This window comes from Balaenoptera borealis, assembly GCF_965194805.1.
Source record: "Balaenoptera borealis genome assembly, chromosome: 4".
In the NCBI taxonomy this organism is placed as follows: domain Eukaryota; kingdom Metazoa; phylum Chordata; class Mammalia; order Artiodactyla; family Balaenopteridae; genus Balaenoptera; species Balaenoptera borealis.
This window is the reverse complement of record NC_138861.1, coordinates 50,474,732-50,497,308: the sequence shown is the minus strand read 5'-3', so window position 1 is coordinate 50,497,308 and position 22,577 is coordinate 50,474,732. Positions and strand designations below refer to the sequence as shown.

Here is a 22,577-nt window from a genome sequence, read left to right as displayed (position 1 = left end):
CTTAGAGCACGATACCGTTCTGTGCCACTGAGGGCAGGCAGCCCTTCTCTCTAACTGGGTTACTTCTGGCTCCAGCATGGGCTTTCTGTATGTGACATCATTTCTGTATCGTCTAGGTGCTACTAATTTGCTGACAGTGTGAGCATGGTTGTCCTCTTTTTACTTTGCCATGTTGTAAAGGAAAAAAAGAAAAGAAGGTCTTTGGCATTTCTGTTCAGTATTTCTAAAAGAACTGAAAAGTCTTAATATACATTTAAGATGACTGTTCTTGAAATAGGCAGACTCTTTTTTGATGGACAACTGATATTTGAAGAAGATACCTGGAAAACCTTAGATGAAATGAGATTTAGGATGACTACAACACCATCACACTCTGTGAATTTGACATTCTGGATTTCCAGGAGAAAAAAAATAGAAAAAAATGCTTTGTATAGAGAAAGATATACTTTTTAGGCTCCCCAAACTTTAAACAGATAATTCCCATTTTATCTACATACAGGGCTTAGGATCAGGGTTCTGTTATTTCTCATAAATGTTAATAATGAGATAAGACTCTGAAGTTCTATAAAAAGACCCACATACTTTAAAGCATGTTCATGAATGAACATTTACTGAAGAACTTTACAAGGACCTGAGGACAGAGCAGGCCAGGCAGGCTAGCGTATATAAGGATATATCAATATGGTGATCAAAAAGCTTAGCTGTTTCTAGGATCGTTACACTTGGAAGTACCCTCTATTAGTTCCTGGAATGTCCTAGAAATATGTTAGTATCCAAACTCTATCTCCCAGACTATTTGCCTCTTAAACTCAAAAGTGGAACAAAAATACTGCAACAGTGCATGTGTCTAGATTTTTTTGTTCAGAGTATTTGTTTCCCAGAAGGTATGAAACACGGTTCCCGCACTTGTAACCCTCAAAAAATGGCTAAGGTTCTTCTGCTATGATTAGAGTTTATCAACAAGCATTTCACTTTAAAAGTAAACATGGTTCCTGCATTGGGGAATCAGATTACACTGTGAGTGGTGCAGTTACAGGGTGTCCCGCTGTCTATCACGGCTTTTCCATGAACAAAGACTTGCCATTGTTCTGTGTTCCCAACTGTCAACCCCGGAAACCTCAAAGTTGGTTAACCTAAAAAAAAGGGATTCCAGGAGAGATATCTGAAGCAGGAACAAAGAAGGATAGCCAGGGCCAAAATGCAGAGGTCAGGGCACTAGGGAAAAGGTGGTGGTGTGAAGGGGCGGCAAAGCCAGCCTTCTCCACTGTGCTGCAGTTTCTTCTGGTGCACTCTGCTCTCCTGGTGTGCCTGAGACAATGAGGATGAAGGAAGGGACGAACTCCCTTGACAGAGGTTCGCTCATTGCCGAAGGTGAGAGATCTACAGCATCTGGGTGCTGAGAGGGTCTGGGTCTTCCTCACCAGGTTCCAGATAGTGGTTGGAGGAGCTAGTGCAGGGCCGGGCCTAGGCGTAATCATGGTGTGCACTCTCACACCCCAGCACTTGTCAGACCTACACCGATCATCGAATCCAAACCACCGCTATCTGTCTGTTCCCTGAACCACTATGAGAGCTTCCTGCTCTTCATCTGGCTCCCCTACAGTATGTGCATGTGTAAGATTGTGACCAGAGGGATCTTTAAAGTCTAAATACGACCTTATATGACAATGCTTAAAGTCAGCATTGGTTTTTTTACTGGCCGTGGGATGAAACCCCATCTCTGTGTATCCTGCGGCCTCCAAGGCCACATCTGCTTCCCTGACCATGCTCTTCCCGTCTTCCTGCCAGGAACTGTGTGGGTACAGGAAAGCACTAGCCTGTGAGGAAAAATGCTCTTTGACCAGCAAAATTTCTGTTTATCTGGACTGTAAAAGGGAGGAGAAAGTAATCATCTAGGGACCTACTGAAACTATTGGGTGATATTTATGGTTCTTAATTAAAAACTCAGTCTAAACTTAATTATTATATGGTCATCTACCATCTATAGAAATATTACAGAGCTTAAAAAAATGTAACAGAAAACATCAATGATAAGGAAAAAACATCCATACCTGTTTAGGGATCTGACCAAAGTTATTAATGAACCCTATGGTGGCTGTCTCCTTTAGTGGGTCATTTATGTTGTAGATATCCACTTGACCCTCGTAAAAAAGATGATGGAAGACATTTACAGCTTCTACTGCAGCAGGACCTTGCTGTTTATAGCCGAAGATTAAGTCAATCCACTCATGCAGATGGGCACTCACATAGTCACATTCCAAAGCCTGTAATTTCAAAACACAGGTTCAGTCACTGGCTGGCTTTTATTATTTCCTTAGAAAGTAAAAGAATTCGCCAGTGGTCTATAGGAACCAGAATAACTAAAATTCATACGAACAACATTAGTGACTTAAACACACGGGGGATACATTGCTCAAGGTCCTCTCTTTGTACTGTGGTCAGTGACCCAGTGAGATCTCAGTTCAACTGCAGAGCGTACTGCCATTACCTCACGGTGCACTCGGATGAATTCTCGTGGGTCCCCTTTTGCCCAGGGTGGAAGGATAACATCTCCAAGCTTGGTGCCATTTTGTTTACAACCTGTGTAATTGGATACATTAAAAAGAAAATAAAAGAATGAGAAAAATAGTAAAGTAACAGAGAAATAGTGGGTTAGTTTCATTACCAGGATTATAAAATTTTACCACAGAAAGGACCCTCAGAGATATCTACTCTGGTATTTCCCCAAGAGGACTCCTCAGGGCACTCCCTCGGAGAAATTTACTGAGTGTTAGCAACACTGAGGGGCTATGCTGTCAAATGACTTCAGGAAATGCTGAGTTATGCAAGCTCAAACATGTTTCTTTCCTGCAAGACTCCTTGGAGGCACTGCTCTTCTCTAGGAAGGATATTAGATACAACATTTCTGAAACTTAATTGAGGACAGGAATGAAACATTTTATGGGTCTACTGTTTTGAGTTTGGAAAAACTGCTCAAATCAATGCTTAAGCCCCTTAAAACCACTCATTTGTAAGACCCTTAGCAATTTCTCAAAAACTGTTCATTTAGGCTTTTCCAGAATGCTTTAAGCTTGGTGAGTCAATAGCAGTTACCTAGTACTGAATTTCTTGTCTGGTCTGCCATTCACATGGAAGAGGTTATTGAAAGGATATCTAACTCCTCGGCCATTTTCAGTCTGAATGCTCTCTTGGCTTAAGAGAAAATAAAAGTACCACAGTCTCCTAGAAATATTTGCAATACATGTGTTCGCTCATATTTCTGATTCTTAAATTCTTGAGAGAGCTCTGTAGAACCCACATGTATTTTGCTGTAAGGATTCTCATTAAAAAAATAAAATAAAATCTGAAACAATATAACTTTTGGCGTTATATCATTTAACAGAAAAAAAATTTTGGAAAGACTATGTGGCTACCTGGCGGAGGGAGTCTTAATAATTTATAACAAAGTAATTTATTCCATGTAAACTGTTATTTAAATCATAGCCAGATAATCTCTAAAATATTAAAGAAACCCTTTGCTATGAAATCTATTGACAACAAAACACATTAAATGGGACTGGCATCTGAGGAAATAGGCTTTTTTCTTCTTTTCGAAATAACATCAAAAAGTTAACTTTAGCTTACAGAGTTTTCCTAGGCACAAATCAGACCATCACTGTAAAAAATGACTCTATAAATAATGTTGACTCATTAGCTTAATGGCAGTTGGTTAGATAAAAAGCTGAATTATAAATCTTCATAGGGAAGTATAATTGTTCACATTTTAGAACACAAAAGGCAGTTTCCAAGTAAGGGCCAGTAAAAATATTTCCTTTAGAAATAATCTTGTTTTCATCATTGCAATTTGACGGCTTCTGTACAATGTGATATAAAAATGTGAGAGATACAAAAATCAGTTTATTGTTTAAAGGAATGTCTTGACTTAGTTGGAAAAATTACCATATAACTTAAGAAAAAAATAAAACAATCAATTATTACAGCCCCTCCCCCCTCTCTCAGGCCCTTACCCCACCTTCCTTGAAATGCCCTCTAGGCCTAATAAGAATAAGAAGCAAGTAATAATTTTTTTGATAAGAAGAAGCAAATAATAATCCCCAGGCTACTTGAGATATAATCTACTTTTCAAAATTTTGCTCATAATCCCTAAATACTGTGTGATATAATTTTATTTTATCAGCACTATCTATAATTTTAAAATGTCATTTAAAGGGAACGGTCTGTAGAAAAGTCTTGGTCTGATTCTGATACTCTGCAGTTCCCCTCCATGTATATCCAAGGGTACAAAGATAAGACCAGACAAAAAAACCTAATTGTTCCAGAGCCAGGGGAAAAAACCTAAGTGCTCTTTCTTTTATATCATTTACCATCTTTTCTGGGTGGAGAGACCAACAGTGTTTTGTCTGATTTTCTTTATATTGAGGTAAAATTCACATAACATAAAATCAACCATTTTAAAGTGAACAATTCAGTGGCATTTCGTACGTTCACAATATTGTGCAACTACCACTTCTATCTAGTCCTAAAACATTTTCATCATCTCAGAAAGAAATCTTAAACGAATCAAACAGTTGTTCCCCATTCCTCCCCACCCCTACTCCCATCCCCCGGTAACCACCAATCTGTGTTCTGTCTCTCTAGATTTACCTATTCTGGACATTCCATGTAAGTGGAAATCATACATTATGTGACCTTTTGTGTCTGGCTTCTTTTACTTGGTGCAATGTTTTTGAGGTTCATCCATGTTGTAGCATTTATCATTATTTCATACCATTTTATGGCTGAATAATATTCCATTATATGTATATTCCACAATTTGTTTATCCATTGATAGGTATGTGGGCTGTTTCTACCATATGGCTATTGTGAATAATGCTGCAATGAATGTGCATGTACAGGTCTTTGTTTAAGTCCCTGTTTTCAGTTCTTTTGGACAGTTCTTGGAGTGGAATTGCTTGGTCATATGGCAATTCAACATTTCCTACCAAACTGCTTCCCACAGTGCAGAACCATTTTACATTCTGACCAGAAACATATAAAGGTTCTACTTTCTCCATATCCTCACTAGCCCTTGTCATCTTCTGTTTGTGTGCTTTTTTTTTTCATCACAGCCACCCTAGCGAATGTGAAGTGGTACCTCACTGTGGTTTTGACTTGCATTTCCTTAATGACTAACGATCTTTTCATATGCTTATTGGCCATTTGTATAACCTCTTTGGAGAAATGTCTATTCAGGTCTTTTGCCCCTTTAACTGGGTTGCTTATCCTATTGATGTTAAGTTGTAAGAGTTCTTTATATTCTGAATACTAGACCCTTATAAGATACATTATTTGCAAATATTTTCTCTCATTCCGTAGGTTTTCTTCATAATGCCCTTGGATGCAGAAGCTTTAAATTTTGATAAAGTCCAATTTATCTTTTTTTGTTGCTTTTGCTTATGCTGTTGATCCAAATCCAAGATCATGAAGATTTACTCCTATGTTTTCTTTTAAGAGTTTTATAGCTTTAGCTCTTACATGCAAATAGTGTTTTTTAAAGTGTGTGATTTCAAGGAGGGAAGATGATTTGTTATGAAGGTGAGCATGACAAACATACATGACCTTTCTTTTATTTACTTATTTAAAAATAGATGATTTGGTTGGGTTTGTAAGTAGTCTGGCTAGAACATTTCTGTGACATAGATTATTATAACGGACTGAGTGTTTCTGGAATATTGGGGGTATCTCTTTCTGCACCTCTCCGTATCTGTCTCTTTGAAAGTGGTGTCCCTAGGGAAGAGAGTAGCATTCTCTAAAGGTGAATTATAAGTGAACATAATAAAACACTAACGTGCATTCATATTCAAATGCTGTGCACACATTTGTTGTTTTTCCCTGTTCACCATCTACTCTATTTCTTTGAGGAACTGCCACTCCCTCCGACTCTAAGTGCTAGAACTTGATGTCTTTAGCTGCTCAAGGGTGAGCTCCAAGCCCAATCAGAGGTAATGAGACTCAATTTCAGGCCTTTTGCTGGGGCTATTGAGAGTCTTACTGCCTTTCCTATTGCACCTAGAGCTACAATTTCACAAGGTTCAAGCTGCTGATGAACAATTAATAAAAATTATATTACAAAGAAAAAACACTCAAATATATTGGATATGAATATTCCCTGAATTTTCCATTAATGATTTTATGAGGTAGTATAGTAATGGTTTATATGTTGAACTCTTAAATACAGTATGATACAGGGCATGAAAAAAGTATGAAAACAGAACAATATCTGGCACTAATATTCTAAAGTGAAACAACGGAATTTTGATATGTCGTAAAAATAAATATTCAGAAACATAGATCAGCAAACTGTGTTCCAAGAAACTGTAGCCAAAGTCAAATCTACTTCCTGAAACTGCTGGACAATATAAAGAGAGCAGAGTACCAAGGAAATTTCTCTCCTTTTTATAAGTGTTGATTTGGTTCTGTTTTTCTAGAAAATAGTGCCCTAACAGGAAGAAGAAAGGGATTTACCTAAAGTTATTCTGAAATTCTAACTTTAAATTTTATTAGCATGTAAGCTGAGAATGCCTCAGGCAATACAAAAGATTTAAACAATACATGAAAAATTTGGATATGCCACTCTTGGCTGTGAGTTTCAATCATATTAATTTTCAAACAAAATTTCACCTCACCTTTGTTTTCACTGAAATAAATGATGATATTCTGACCATTAGATGTAATCTGTTAATTCTTAAATTTTCCCAAAACTATAGGTTTGAAACAGCTTATTTGGGGGCATAAATCTATTTTCCTTTGTTATATTTACTCTCATACATCCAGTTGTAATTAGCAGCAGCTAAACTCACAAGGAAATAGAAACCAAGCAGGAACCTGCAAGGCCTTCCCAAGAACAATACCCCCCTGACCCCCAACATGTCCCCTGCCTCTTGTTTGCAGAAAAGCTTTAGCTTCCTAGGTCTACCCCAAGTTCCAAAGCGTAAATTTAATCAGAGAAGTAAGAAAATGCAGAAACAAAGGAAAACACTCAAGCAAGACAAAATAATATTAGTTTAGCAATAAAGCAAAGCCAAGGACCTTTAGTTCCTCCTCAAGGGCTATAGACAATAACCTGAGCCATGTCCTTGAGCTGTTTTGCAGATACTAAAACCCCCACCAGGTGGACGAAGTTAACTACATGCTGACCACCAGCACACAGACCCCAGACCAGTTGGAACCAGAAGGCTGATGACTGATATTCCCGAAACATCACCCTGTTACCCTCACCGTCCACCACTCGTAGACTTGTGCACAAGCTGAATGCATATCGTGTGACCCTCTCCCTCACACTCTTTAAAAACCTTCCTCTGAAAGCCATCACTGGGGAGTTCAGGCCTTTTCAGTATGAGCTGCCCATTCTCCTTGCTTGGCCCTGCAATAAGTGCTGTGCTTTCCCTTCACCATGACCGACCCAGTGTCAGTAGATTGGCTTTGCTGCATGTTAGGTGAGTGGATCCAAGCTTGGTCTGGAAACAAAATCTTTTCTTGTCAGTGTGTACTACAGACAATCATCAGAAAACTGACTTATTTCTGTTGGTCTTTTCCTGGCTAATGACCCTAAGATAGTGCCATCGTGCTACATACCCAGATCAAAGTTGTTGGAATTGAACAGGAATTCTGGTAAGTAAAAAAATTCTGGGATAAGTTCCTTTACATCTGCCATGTTGTGCTTTGATGCTGAATACCAGGCCTCGCGTACACTGTGAAACATCCGGTCAGCCAGGTCAAAGTGGCCTCCCTGTGGGCAGAACGAGAAGGCACCTTTCTGTTAGAGAACCACTCCCACCTCACAGCTTCCAAGCTCAAGGGCTTGAAACCCAAGTAAATGTGTTTGGCGACAATTCAATTTCCCATCATCCTACGTTAAATACACAAAATTTTAAATAATCACAGAAAGAAAATTAATCTAATTCTTTTCGGGGTACTCCTTACCAAGGGTGCTCTTGCTTTGTATCAAAGTGAAATCCAAGTACGAAGACTTTAAAAAGTCATTTAAAAAAAAAGATCAGTTTTTAGAGAGGGCAAGACTATAAGGAAATAGAGGAGTTCCTCCATTGTTTGATAATGCTCTCCTAAAAGAAAAGATTCTAATGTAGCCATCTACAGTTGGAAATATTCAGTTTATACATGTATTTGACTAATTTTGTAAATTAACATGACATTCAGGTTCTCACACCAATGAGAATTAAGTGGAGAACTTGGAAGGTGATCAAAAAGTTATAGATTGATAAAACAAATTTAAATAGAAAAGGGATTTCTTTTGCTTACACAGCCTCACAGATAACGCCACTCCCTTCCTCAATCAAACTCCCTATGCTGTGTTTGAGTGTGTTTTTCTTTACAATGAAGTTCACTGTGTGAAAATGCTGAAGTCCATACAATGGCCACCAAGGCCTACCACCATCTGGCCCCTGCTACCTCTCTGACCTCATCCCCTATTGCTTTCCCCTGCAGTCACTCTGCTCCAGACATACTGGCTTCCTTGCTGTTCCTCAAGCAACTCAGGGATATGCCTGACTCAGGGCCCCTCACAGGCCATTCTCTCTGCCTGGAACATACTTTCTCCAGATAGCTGCACCAGTAACTCCCTCACCTCCTTCAAGTTTCTGTTCAGATATCACCTTTTCAAGGAGACCTACTCTGACCATCATGTCCTCCTCCACCTCCCATTCCCGTACTTCCCTTTCCATTTCCCTGATCTACATTTTTCTGATAGCACTTATCACATTCTAAAACATTTAACAATATACTTATTGATGTTTGTCTGTCTCCCTCAACTAAAATATATAAATTCCATAAGGCAGGACTTTTGTCTTTATTCACTGATATCTCTAAGCACCTAGACCAGTGCCTATAATACAGTAAGTATTCAATAAATATTTGCTGAATAAATGAAAGAGAATGTGGAGAAAGGCAATTATAATACGGAAGACAGCAAATGAGTTAGACAGTATTACTCTTTTTTAAATGTTTGCTGAATTCAACCAGTTAAGGCTGAATTCCATACACCTGGCTGGAAAGCATATGCTACTTGCTTATTTGACTAAAGGACCCTGGCACTTGTTTAGTGTAAACAAATTCTAGTTTATTTATCAATTTTGGTCCAATGAAATTCCACTTTCACTATGTTTTGATTACTTTTGTGACTAAAAACTTCACAGGGCTTCTTGTCAGGCAAGATAACAACATTAAAGAAAAAAGCAACAATCTTAAATAAAAGGCTTGAGTAAAATGCAAAAATTCTAAACTTAAGAGTTTTACCTGTAGCCTTAGGAATATCTGTGTGAAGGGCTCCATCCTTACTAGGTACGAAGCCACAATCATTGCAGATGAATAGTGGGTCCCATAGTGGTAGGCTGGAGTTTCTCCTTGCCAAGAAAATTAAAGCATAATTGAAAATGAAAGAGTAATATGAAAAATAAAATTGGCATTCATCAATAGACTTGAAAATGCTATCGTATGTGGTAACTGTGACACTAAGTGCAATTAGCACTGGCATTTGCAGCATGAAAACTTTATGATGACACTGTAACCTCTCACTTATATATTTGGCAGTTATCCAGTTTAGTATAATTCTGTGCCTTTCCCCCAAACTGAGCACATCTAGCAATTCATGTTTTGAGGCTAACTGTAACAGGTAATCCTTAATAGCAAACCATCTTTGACTAAAGCAAGATATTGACATACAGCGACTTTTTATTAGGTTCTGGCTTTGCAATAGTATAAATTTCTCTAAATTGCTGTCTTCGAATATTATGCAATTTTTACTACATATCCTCCTTGCAGGAAAAAGAAAGGATTCCACACAGGGAATATAGTTAGTCTTAGTTTTTTTCTCTTTTGTTTGTTTTGCCTGTTTGAAGGGGATACATGATAAACATTAAACATAAAAAAACATAAGTAGGTAAACTGTAGTATTTTAGAAGGTAGTCAACTATAATTTTTTAATGCAAAAGGGTTCTAAAAAGTGCCTCAATAAAATTAAAAGAACCTATAATGGAAAATAGTCTGAAAAAACTGAATGACTGAATCACTTTGCTGTACACCTGAAACACTGTAAATCAACTATACTTCAATAAAAAAATTTAAAAGAGTCAATAAAGGAAAGTTTAGTTTCTGGCCTAAACACGATTAGAGATAATGGCATATTATGATGGGAAGTTTCTACCCTAGACAAAGCAGACATACTTTGCTTTCTGCCAGTACCTGACAAGCTACCTAAAAAATGCCTTCTAAGCATGGCCATCAGTTGGCATGCAAAACCTCATTCTTCTACTCTGATAGTTGTGTATAAGTGTGCATATGCAACATATATAGATATAATGATATATAAGCAATCTGGGGAAAGACGGAAGGGCGTCAGACCACTAAATAATGGCTTACTTTTGAAACTTGGGTACAAAGTCCCATGACAAGAAAAGTTACTTACCATTAGGATCTTCCCAGTCTTTATATCGCTTCTTATACTGAGCTAATCGTTCATCTGTCTGTGCTCCCATTGGCTTAGCCAGGTTTCTAAATGTCTTGGGATTAGTAAGATCTACCTCCTAAAATACAAAACGAAACCCAATTCCAAATTACTATACATCCTCTATTCTCACCAATGTAGTAGACACAATGGCTACAGCAATGATGATCTGTAAATGTGCTAGTATCTATGGGGTCACACCAGCAGAACTGGACTCCAAGACAATGCCATGCACCTACTGGTTATCCATATTTTACAGACGGGCACATGGCAGTTTGTTAATTGGTTCGGCTTGAAGACAACTGTTTTGGAAATTAAGTGTTCACAGAGGAAGGCACTCAGGATCCAGGTTTGGAGATGAGGAATAAGAGGGAAAACCCTTCCCAGTCTTGGCAAGGGCACAGCAGGAGACTGTGGACACAAAAGCTCCAATTCATCGTTATCCTCTGTCACCCACATAACTGGAGGATCAAATCTCCTTTTTGTTCTCTTCCCCTCTCCCCCATTTCACTCCAACTTCACTTCTGAGCATTTTCTTCCTAGAGGTGAAAGGGAAGTGAAATAAACTAGAGCACTCAGTAATTTGTTCACCTCCAAAAGACAACATCATACCAGATCAAGTGACTTCCAAATGAGATGGATTCTTTCAGTCTACCAGAGATTATTTTAAAAGCTCATTTCTAGCTGACCTAATTCATGTATTTAAAAGGAAACCAAAATTTACCTCCTGAGGGTTTTAAAAGTAGAAATTTGAAGTACATACCCATGGGATACGTAATTTGTGTCCTTTTTACAGGGCATCATGGCCCACCAATTTTGCCAACTTATATTTTAAAAGTCTTGAACAGGAGAAACTGATCCACATTTACCAATATAAGTCGTTAGTATTTGTCCTCTGAAAATCCACATGCAAAATACCTCATTTATACTTTTTTTGGTTATTTCAACAAAGATTAAAGTATTTACTAAGTACTGGGCATTGCTCTAGAGCAGCGGTCCCCAACCTTTTTGGCACCAGGGACCGTTTTCATGGAAGACAATTTTTCCAAGGACCGGGGGTGGGAGGATGGTTTTGGGATGATTCAAGCGCATTACATTTATTGTGCACTTTACTTCTATTATTATTACATCAGCTCCACCTCAGATCATTGGGCATCAGATCCTGGGGGTTGGGGACCCCTGCTCTAGAGGTTGGGACTTAAGAGCTATGTTAAGATAGTCTTTGTTTTTAAGGACCTCACAGTTGAGTACGGTCAGACAAAAATCATGACTACAACATGCTGTAAAAGAAAGCAGCATGATACAGCTACAAGGCAGTGTGGGAAGAGAGGAAGAAGGAAGAGGAGAGAAAGGACACAAGGCTCCCTGGAGGTATACTGGAGTGTGTCCTGGAGGATGAAATACAGCTAGCCAGAGGAACCTGTCAGCGGGAGAGAAGATGTGCACGGGCATGGGGAGAAGTGCAAGCGGGGAGAGCAGCACACGCAGAGCTGCTGAGAGAGAACGGGGTAGCCCAGGACAGCGGTCCTCGAAGAACAGGAGGGATATCTACGTATCAGCTACTTTGTGAAGGGTGCTATAGTGAGGTTTTAAGATTCTCTCCAAATTGTGAGGATGATTTATGCAATAATTTAAAACAGAGGAACGACTCAATTAGATTTGTTCCTGCTGGCTGCTGTGTAGAGGACAGTGACATCCTCCAGTGGATACAAATTTATTAGCACTTTAGGAAATTCAATAGATATCGTGAATCCAAGAAGTTCATCAAGTATCCAAACTTTGTACAAGTCTAAGCTAAAGCTCTTCTCATCTTCTTGGGAGTAAGTGCCCGTTGAGAACTTAAACTATAAAGCATATAAATCATTTGAGCCACTGCAGTATCTTTTAATTACTTTCGAGAATGTGTTCCACTTTCACAAAATGATTTGAAATTTACCTCTGAGTCGTAATCTGCAAGGATCCAGGGGAAGACAGGATACTGCATGAGGTCATTATATGATCTGCCAGCCAAAGTGTTCAAGTGCATCAAATACTGAAAGTTGCTGATTTCACCTCTCTTGGGAAAGATAAATAGATTCATTTTAAAGCAATCAATTATTTCTGCTACATTCAATTTAAAAAATTTATATGCAAAATGAGGTAAAGGACAGTTTCTTGCAGATTTCAGAACAATAAAGCATTTTTTTCCCCTAAAAACAAAAACAAAACTTTTTTCTATGGTATATATTTTATAAATTATCAAAGTACTTTTAACTGTATGACTTATACCTTCTAGCTACAAATTACGAAGGAAGCTTACATTTTCATTGAACTTACCTCCCATCTCTGAGTCACAGACTTCTCTCCAACCAGAGTGCTAAGCAACCCAGATCTAAAAATGATAAATAATAAACTGTAGGCAACATAACTTTAAAAATCTGTGTAATTATAAAGCTGAAAATTTTAAGTCAATGGTCCACGAATTTTTCAAACTATGGAGGACAACCTATTAGTGGGTCATGAAATCAGTTTAGGGGGTTGTGATCAGCATTTTGAATTATGAAATAACAGTCAAATTGAAGAAAATAGAGAACATCGGAAGGCACTACATACAGGAAGGAAAAGTATTTTCTGTGAATTTTATTGTAGTATTTGTAACTAAGTTTGTGTGACTTGGGATGCAATGTAGTATTTTTTACTGTGGGTTATAGAAAATGAGTCTGAAAAACATTGATCTAGTTCAACTTTCTAACCTTTACAATAATTTCTATATAAACTGATCTAAAGACATTAAGTTGGAATAACTGATAAGAGTATACAATATTTTGTACATAGTAGGTGCACAGTACATTTCCGAAAAGAGATGTTGAAAAAGTGAATGAAAATATAAATATTTTATGACAGGAAAGTCATTGCTGTTCAGAAAATTATATTATAGAATTTTTTCTATAGCAGATTTTCTAGAATGCTATAAAACCTTAAGGTTATACTATTGATAATTATTAATCTGAAGACTGTGAGTTGATCACTGAACCAGTAGGAAAGCACTTAACTATATATTTTATTGTCTGAAAGGAAATTAAGAGATTTGTAAACCTTAGTTCATAAACATATCTAGGTCAAGGGTACAGATACCACTTTTCACTTCCAGATAAATTCTTCCCTTCAGGCAAATTGAACGTATAGGGTACTCTCCCTGGAAAAAGAGCTATGATCATTTCTCAACTTTGTAGGAAAGGGAACAATTGAAAAGAAGATTAAAGTTGGGAATAAATTTCTATTTCTTGCCTTTGAGTTTTCAACAGTTCTTCAAGAACTGCCAACTCAGCACAGACAGTAGTAAGAACAATGAAATAGCAAGCTGAAGATTATCTAGGCAGGAAAAAGTACTAGCAATTTGCTTACAAGTAGAAAAAAGGCTTAGTATGCTTTAAGGGAGCCTTTCACTTCCTATATTTATCTTAACAGCAACACAAATGATTAGGAATAGAACATGTTTCTGAGGTTAACAAAAGCACATAAGCAGCATTTGTAAATCTCAGCTAAAGAAAAATAAAAGCAGTAAGTTAAAGAGAAATACACAAATTAACATATTTAGACACATACAGATTGAAATAAAATTTTATTTACAAATTACAGAATCCCCAGAAGTTTTAAGTTATATTCCTGCATGTTGTAATAATTAATTTGTAGCCCCAAAGCACTGCTTCTTTTTTTCTTGAATTTTATTTTTTATACAGCAGGTTCTTATTAGTTATCTATTTTATACATATTAGTGTATATATGTCCATCCCAATCTCCCAATTCATCCCCCCCCCGCCCCTGCTCTGCCCTCTTGGTGTCCATATGTTTGTTCCCTACATCTGTGTCTCTATTTCTGCTTTGCAAACTGGTTCATCTGTACCATTTTTCTAGATTCCACATATATGCGTTAATATACAATATTTGTTTTTCTCTTCTGACTTACTTCACTCTGTATGACCGTCTCTAGGTCCATCCACGTCTCTACAAATGACCCAATTTCGTTTCTTTTTATGGCTGAGTAATATTCCACTGTATATACGTATCACGTTTCTTTATCCATTCGTCTGTTGATGGGCATTTAGGTTGCTTCCATGACCTGGCTATTGTAAATAGTGCTGCAATGAACATTGGGGTGCATGAGTCTTTTTGAATTATGGTTTTCTCTGGGTATATGCCCAGTAGTGGGATTGCTGGGTCATATGGTAGTTCTATTTTCAGTTTTTTTTTTTTTAGCTGTCCTACCTTCAACCACCTTTCTTAAAAAAAATTAATTAATTAATTAATTAATTAATTAATTTTTGGCTGTGTTGGGTCTTCGTCTCTGCACGAGGGCCCTCTCCAGTTGCGGCAAGCGGGGGCCACTCCTCATCGTGGTGCGCGGGCCTCTCACTATCACGGCCTCCCTTGTTGCGGAGCACGGGCTCCAGACGCGCAGGCTCAGTAGTTGTGGCACACGGGCTTAGTTGCTCTGCGGCATGTGGGATCTTCCCAGACCAGGGCTCGAACCCGTGTCCCCTGCATTGGCAGGCGGACTCTCAACCACTGCGCCACCAGGGCAGCCCTTATTTTCAGTTTTTGAAAGAACCTCCATACTGTTCTCCATAGTGGCTGTATCAATTTACATTCCCACCAACAGTGCAAGAGGGTTCCGTTTTCTCCACACCCTCTGCAGCTTTTCTTGTTTGTAGATTTTCTGATGATGCCCATTCTAACTGGTGTGAGGTGATACCTCATTGTAGTTTTGATTTGCATTTCTCTAATAATTAGTGATGTTGAGCAGCTTTTCATGTGTCTGTCTGTTGGCCATCTGTATGTCTTCTTTGGAGAAATGTCTATTTAGGTCTTCTGCCCAATTTTTTGATTGGGTTGTTTGTTTTTTTAATATTGAGCTGCATGAGCTGCTTATATATTTTGGAGATTAATCCTTTGTCTGCTGATTTCTTTGTAAATATTTTCTCCCAATCTAAGTGTTGTCTTTTCGTCTTGTTTACAGTTTCCTTTGCTGTACAAAAGCTTTTAAGTTTCATTAGGTCCCATTTGTTTATTTTTGTTTTTATTTCCATTACTCTAGGAGGTGGGTCAAAAAAGATCTTGCTGTGATTTATGTCAAAGAGTGTTATTCCTATGTTTTCCTCTATGAGTTTAATAGCGTCTGGTCTTACATTTAGGTCTTTAATCCATTTTGAGTTTATTTTTGTGTATGGTGTTAGGGAGTGTTCTAATTTCATTCTTTTACATGTAGCTGTCCAATTTTCCCAGCACCACTTATTGAAGAGGCTGTCTTTTCTCCATTATATATATTCTTGCCTCTTCTATCAAAGATAAGGTGACTGTATGTGCATGGGTTTATCTCTGGGCTTTTTATCCTGTTCCATTGATCTATATTTCTGTTTTTGTGCCAGTACCATACTGTCTTGATTACTGTGGCTTTGTAGTATACTCTGAGGTCAGGGAGCCTGATTCCTCCAGCTCTGTTTTGCTTTCTCAAGATTGCTTTGGCTATTCAGGATCTTTTTGTTTCCATACAAATTGTGAATTTTTTTGTTCTAGTTCTGTGAAAAATGCCATTGGTAGCTTGATAGGGATTGCACTGTATCTGCAGATTGCTTTGGGTAGTATAGTTATTTTCACAATGTTGATTCTTCCAATCCAAGAACATGGTATATCTCTCCATCTGTTGGTGTCATCTTTGATTTCTTTCATCAGAGTCTTATAGTTTTCTGAGTACAGGTCTTTTACCTCCTTAGGTAGGTTTATTCCTAGGTATTTTATTCTTTTTGTTGCAGTGGTAAATGGGATTGTTTCCTTAATTTCTCTTTCTGATCTTTTGTTGTTAAGTGTATAGGAATGCAAGAGATTTCTGCACATTAATTTTGTATCCTGCTACTTTACCAAATTCATTGATTAGCTCTAGTAGTTTTCTGGTGGCATCTTTAGGATTCTCTATGTATGTATGTATTTTCATGTCATCTGCAAACAGTGACAGTTTTACTTCTTCTTTTCCAATTTGTATTCCTTTAATTTCTTTTTCTTCTCTGATTGCCTGGCTAGGAATTCCAAAACGATGTTAAATAACAGTGGTGAGAGTGGACTTCCTTGTCTTATGCCTGATCTTAGAGGAAATGCTTTCAGTTTTTCACCATTGAGAATGATGTTTGCTGTGGGTTTGTCATATATGGCCTTTATTAGGTTGAGGTAGGTTCCCTCTATGCCCACTTTCTGGAGAGTTTTTATCATAAATGAGTGTTGAATTTTGTCAAAAGCTTTCTCTGTGTCTACTGAGATGATCATATGGTTTTTATTCTTCAATTTGTAAATACAGTGTATCACATTGATTGATTTGCATATACTGAAGAATTCTCACATCCCTGGGATAAATCCCACTTGATCATGGTGTATGATCCTTTTAATGTGTTGTTGGATTCTGTTTACTAGTATTTTGTTAAGGATTTTTGCATCTATATTCATCAGTGATATTGGTCTATAATTTTTTTTTGTTGCAGTGTCTTTGTCTGGTTTTGGTATCAGGGTGATGGTGGTCTTGTAGAATGAGTTTGGGAGTGTTCCTTCCTCTGCAATTTTTTTGAAGAGTTTAAGAAGGATGGGTGTTAGGTCTTCTCTAAATATTTGACAGAATTCACCTGTGAAGCCATCTGGTCCTGGACTTTTGTTTGTTGGAAGATTTTTAATCACAGTTTCAATTTCATTACTTGTGATTGGTCAGCTCATATTTTCTATTTCTTCCTGGTTCAGTCTCGGAAGGTTATACCTTTCTAAGAATTTGTCCATTTCTTCCAGGTTGTCCATTTTATTAGCATAGACTTGCTTGCAGTAGTCTCTTATGATGCTTTGTATTTCTGCGGTGTCCGTTGTAACTTTTCCTTTTTCATTTCTAATTTTATTGATTTGAGTCCTCTCCCTCTTTTTCCTGATGAGTCTGGCTAAAGGTTTATCAATTTTGTTTATCTTCTCAAAGAACCAGCTTTTAGTTTTATTGATCTTTGCTATTGTTTTCTTTGTTTCTATTTCATTTATTTCTGCTCTGATCTTTATGATTTCTTTCCTTCTGGTAACTTTGGGTTTCGTTTGTTCTTTTTTCTCTAGTTCCTTTAGGTGTAAGGTTAGATTGTTTATTTGAGATATTTCTTGTTTCTTGAGGTAGAACTGTATTGCTATAAACTACCCTCTTAGAACTGCTTTTGCTGCATCCCATAGGTTTTGGATCATCGTGTTTTTGTTGTCAGTGGACTCCAGGTATTTTTTGATTTCCTCTTTGATTTCTTCAGTGATCTCTTGGTTATTTAGTAATGTATTGTTTAGCCTCCATGTGTTTGTGTTGTTTGTGTTTTTTCCCTGTAATTTATTTCTAATCTCATAGCGTTGTGGTCAGAAAAGATGCTTGATATGATTTCAATTTTCTTAAATTTACCAAGGCTTGATTTGTGACCCAAGATGTGATCTATCCTGGAGAATGTTCCGTGTGCACTTGAGAAGAAAGTGTAATCTGCTGTTTTCAGATGGAATGTCCTATAAATATCAGTTAAATCCATCTGGTCTGTTGTGTCATTTAAAACTTGTGTTTCCTTATTAACTTTCTGTCTGGATGATCTGTCCATTGGTGTAAGTGAGGTGTTAAAGTCCCCCACTATTATTGTGTTTCTGTCAATTTCCTCTTTTATAGCTGTTAGCATTTGCCTTATGTATTGAGGTACTCCTATGTTGGGTGCATATATATTTATAATGTTACATCTTCTTCTTGGATTGATCCCTTGATCATTATGTAGTGTCCTTCCTTGTCTCTTGTAACATTATTTTAAAGTCTATTTTATCTGATATGAGTATTGCTACTCCAGCTTTCTTTTGATTTCCATTTGCATGGAATATCTTTTTCCATCCCCTCACTTTCAGTCTGTATGTGTCCCTAGGTCTGAAGTGGGTCTCTTATAGACAGCATATATATGGGTCTTGCTTTTGTATCCATTCAGCGAGCCTGTGTCTTTTGGTTGAAGCATTTAATCCATTCACATTTAAGGTAATTATCGATATGTATGTTCCTATTATCATTTTCTTAATTGTTTTGGGTTTGTTTTTGTAGGTCCTTTCCTTCTCTTGTTTTTCCCACTTAGAGAAGTCCCTTTAGCATTTGTTATAGAGTTGGTTTGGTGGTGCTGAATTCTCTTAGCTTTTGCTTGTCTGTAAAGTTTTTGATTTCTCCATCAAATCTAAATGAGATCCTTGCTGGGTAGAGTAATCTTGGTTGTAGGTTCTTCCCTTTCATCACTTTAAATATATCGTGCCACTCCCTTGTGGCTTGTAGAGTTTCTGCTGAGAAGTCAGCTGTTAACCTTATGGGAGTTCCCTTGTATGTTATTTGTCGTTTTTCCCTTGTTGCTTTTAATAATTTTTCTTTGTCTTTAATTTTTGTCAATTTGATTACTATGTGTCTTGGTGTGTTTTTCCTTGGGTTTATCCTGCCTGGGACTCTCTGCGCTTCCTAGATTTGGGTGGCTATTTTCTTGCCCAAGTTCGGGAAGTTTTCGACTATAATCTCTTCAAATATTTTCTTGGTTCCTTTCTCTCTCTCTTCTCCTTCTGGGATACCTATAACGCAAATGTTGATGCATTTAATGCTGTCCCAGAGGTCTCTTAGGCTGTCTTCATTTCTTTTCATTCTTTTCCCTTTATTCTGTTCCATGGCAGTGTGTTCCACCGTTCTGTCTTCCAGGTCACTTATCCATTCTTCTGCCTCAGTTATTCTGCTATTGATTACTTCTAGTGTTATTGTATTGTTCATCTCTGTTTGTCTGTTCTTTAATTCTTCTAGGTCTTTGTTAAACATTTCTTGCATCTTCTCGATCTTTGCTGCCATTCTTTTTCCGAGGTCCTGGATCATCTTCACTATCATTATTCTGAATTCTTTTTCTGGAAGGTTGCCTATCTCCACTTCATTTAGTTGTTTTTCTGGGGTTTGATCTTGTTCCTTCATGTGGCACATAGTCCTCTGACTTTTCATTTTGTCTATCTTTCTGTGAATGTGGTTTTCTTTCCACAGGCTGCAGGATTGTAGTTCTTCTTGCTTCTGCTGTCTACTGCTTCTTTTCTCATGGATTATAAAGGGCTACCAGTTCCTGAGTGCCTGAAAATGAAGCTGGGTATACAGATTCTTGAAATGGCTGTATCATCCAAAAGACTTCCTAAGATTAAAAGCAGCTGAAAAGAGCACAAAGGAACCACTGATAGGTTTGAACACACAAAAACAGAAGTTTATATTTAAATGTAAGAGAAAAAAATCAAGAGAAAAACTTGGCAATTTACAACAAATATGACAAGCAAAGGGATAATATTCTATTACCGAAAAATCTTGTACACATTGATAATAAGGACTCAGAGGAGATGTTAACTAGACTTACTGAGGTGGTCATTTCACAATATATACAAAAGTAAATTATTATATTGTTCACCTGAAACTAATGTAATGTCAATTATATCTGAAAAAACAAAACAAACAAACAAACAAAAAAAACTACAAAAAAAACCAAACCACCACCACCACCAATAAAGAACTCAGTGGAAAAAAATGGGCAAAAGTTATAGATAACTCATAAATGATAATTTTAAATGGCTAACAAATATATACAGAGCTCAAGATTTCTAATATGAAAAGAAATGCACATTTAAAAAAGCATCTTTAAAAATTGGTAAAAATGAAAAAGTAAATATAAAAAGCTGGTATCTTTTGAGATAAGCAAACTTATCTACTATCGGTGGAATATAGATGTGTATAATTTTTATAGAAATCTAGTTGGTTTGGTATATTAAGAGTCTTAAAATTCGTACCATTTTACTAAGGGGATTTTATCCTAAAAAAATAATGAGGTATCACATTTGCATTATTATAACAGGGAAACCTGATAAAGATGAAATATCCAAAAACAAGAGAATGCTTTCTACATATGATGAAGGGCTAGTAAATAAAGGCAAAGTTTCTAAAGAATTTTTTTAAACCAGGAGGAAATATTTACATATAAGACTGAATAGAAGACGCAGAATAAAAATCTGTGTTTATAGTATGGACTCAATTGTGCATATAGGAATATATGCATGCTTAAAAGATTAAAGGGAATTGATCAAAATGTGATCAATTTGACACTGATCTGACATGAGTGATCATGCATACATTTTCTTTTTTTTTTCTAGTTTTCAGTAGTTAAATTTTTTTTTTGCAAACCCCTGGGGGTTGGGGTGGGGTGGGGGAACATTCATTAAAAATATTAAATAATACTGTCCAGATATAAATGATCGAACTGCAGTATTAAACTATAATGTGCAAGAAGCAAGCAACCTACCCCTGCTCCACGCTTGTGTTTGGTCGCTGCCCAGACACAGACTCTGAACTGTCAGTTAGAGATGGCACTACAGCCAAAAACCTGGAAAATTTAAAAACAGCATAAAATTGGAAATGACGTTTCAGTCAGGATCTAATGGGAACTTACAAAAGCATGATTCATTTAGATCTTAATTGCTGCATTTACCCCTCCACTACTCAGTAAATGGCAGGCAAAGGGAATATACAATAATTAGAACATTCTGTAACAAAAAAGGGTAGGATGATGGCTTCCAAAGCCAAATATAAAGATCCATAGCAAAATCTGTCATTTTGGATTTTTACATATGCTGCCACATTACTTGAAGAAAAAGCCTGACACACTGATTCACAGGAATTAAGTCAACTTAATGATGTCCTAAAGAGTGATTAAATGCTAAATATTCCCATGACAGTAGTGCTAACAGCTAAACAAGTGATAGGACAGAGACATCTCTAACAAATGAAAATATATACATGATAAGAACCTTTATGTGACACTATTATAATTATTTCCAGAGTTGCTCATAATGTCAACATACATTTTTTAAGGGTAAAAAAGAATTGTGGGAAAATTCTTGGAATGAATGTGGACCTTGAACTTGGCATATACACAGACATTTCTCAGATAAAGACAATGTCATCTCCTTGCCACAGCTTCTAGTTGGGAAGAGCAGATAATTTACTAACACTGAAAACAATATCACCTTTAGAAATTCATAAGATAGGTAACTAAAATTTCAGTCATTTACTTAGCTCTTCCCAATCAACATCCACAGGCACTTTATTTGAAGAACCTCCCTCCCTCATTTCCCTCGTGCTCACAGGTAGTATTACTGTACTGCAATGATAAGCAATGTTGCTTGGTATTAGTCATTCCTCACTTGAAATACAAAACTTCCCTAATAGAGAGATTGCCAGGATCTACACCACTCTTCAAAGAATAAGAGGGCTCTCATATTATATTATGATAAGTTCATAAAAGCCTTACTATTCACATGCCCAACAGAAGTATTTTCAAGCACATGGACATATACTATTTTTCTTTTATAAGATAAAATTTAAACACAGTTTACCCAAAATGAAATATGGTTAGATTACATCAACTGCTTTACTTGGCTATGCTACTTTTTCAGGGATGAAGGTATCCAACTTCTCTTCCAAAGTCAGAAAAGTCTCATATGAATACAAATTCTAAGGAAACTCAGGCTCTGCATTCAATAGCAAGGTATGACACTGTCTTCTTTTTGCTAATATGAAAGAAGCCTATTTTGAATCTGAAGTATTATTTTTTTAAGCTCCAGTTTCATCATCCTTTTACACTTAGAGACATGGGACTTTATCACTAAGGTGGCTTTTGATGATATCTACTACAAGTTACCAGAAGGAAAAATGTGATTTCAAAATAGAATAGCATAAGAAGAATCACATTTCAAGAGGCTGGCAAAAATGAAACAAACATTTTCTTCAAAGAAGTTAATTCATGGATTTAACAGATTTTTAAAAAACTAGCTGAACTGGCAATGCTTTACCTCCCATTTCTTCCCATGACAGCATTATGAAGTATTCCTAATAAACAGTACCTTTGATAGACTTTGTTTCTAATTCCTTTTTGAAAAGCAAGGAGGTAATTCCGTCCATCTCCAGAGAAAACTTCCACAGCAATAGGCTGAAATGATCAGAGAGAAAAACATTAAGAAAAAACACAAATAG

At 36.9% G+C, this 22,577-nt stretch overlaps 1 protein-coding gene across 10 annotated transcripts in view; it reads right to left on the bottom strand.

Moving 5' to 3' along the window:
* Positions 1 to 22,577, bottom strand: part of WDFY3 (WD repeat and FYVE domain containing 3) — a 275,484-nt gene that overhangs the window by 22,023 nt on the left and 230,884 nt on the right. For all 10 annotated transcript variants that reach the window (XM_082391039.1, XM_082391040.1, XM_082391031.1 and 7 more), the window contains 9 exons: positions 22,448 to 22,533; positions 20,848 to 20,928; positions 12,815 to 12,869; positions 12,435 to 12,554; positions 10,460 to 10,577; positions 9,292 to 9,398; positions 7,615 to 7,768; positions 2,489 to 2,580; positions 2,052 to 2,264 (listed from right to left, as the gene is read on the bottom strand). In XM_082391039.1, coding sequence (XP_082247165.1) covers positions 2,052 to 2,264; positions 2,489 to 2,580; positions 7,615 to 7,768; positions 9,292 to 9,398; positions 10,460 to 10,577; positions 12,435 to 12,554; positions 12,815 to 12,869; positions 20,848 to 20,928; positions 22,448 to 22,533 — 1,026 coding nt within the window. The remainder of the gene's footprint in view (positions 1 to 2,051; positions 2,265 to 2,488; positions 2,581 to 7,614; positions 7,769 to 9,291; positions 9,399 to 10,459; positions 10,578 to 12,434; positions 12,555 to 12,814; positions 12,870 to 20,847; positions 20,929 to 22,447; positions 22,534 to 22,577) is intronic.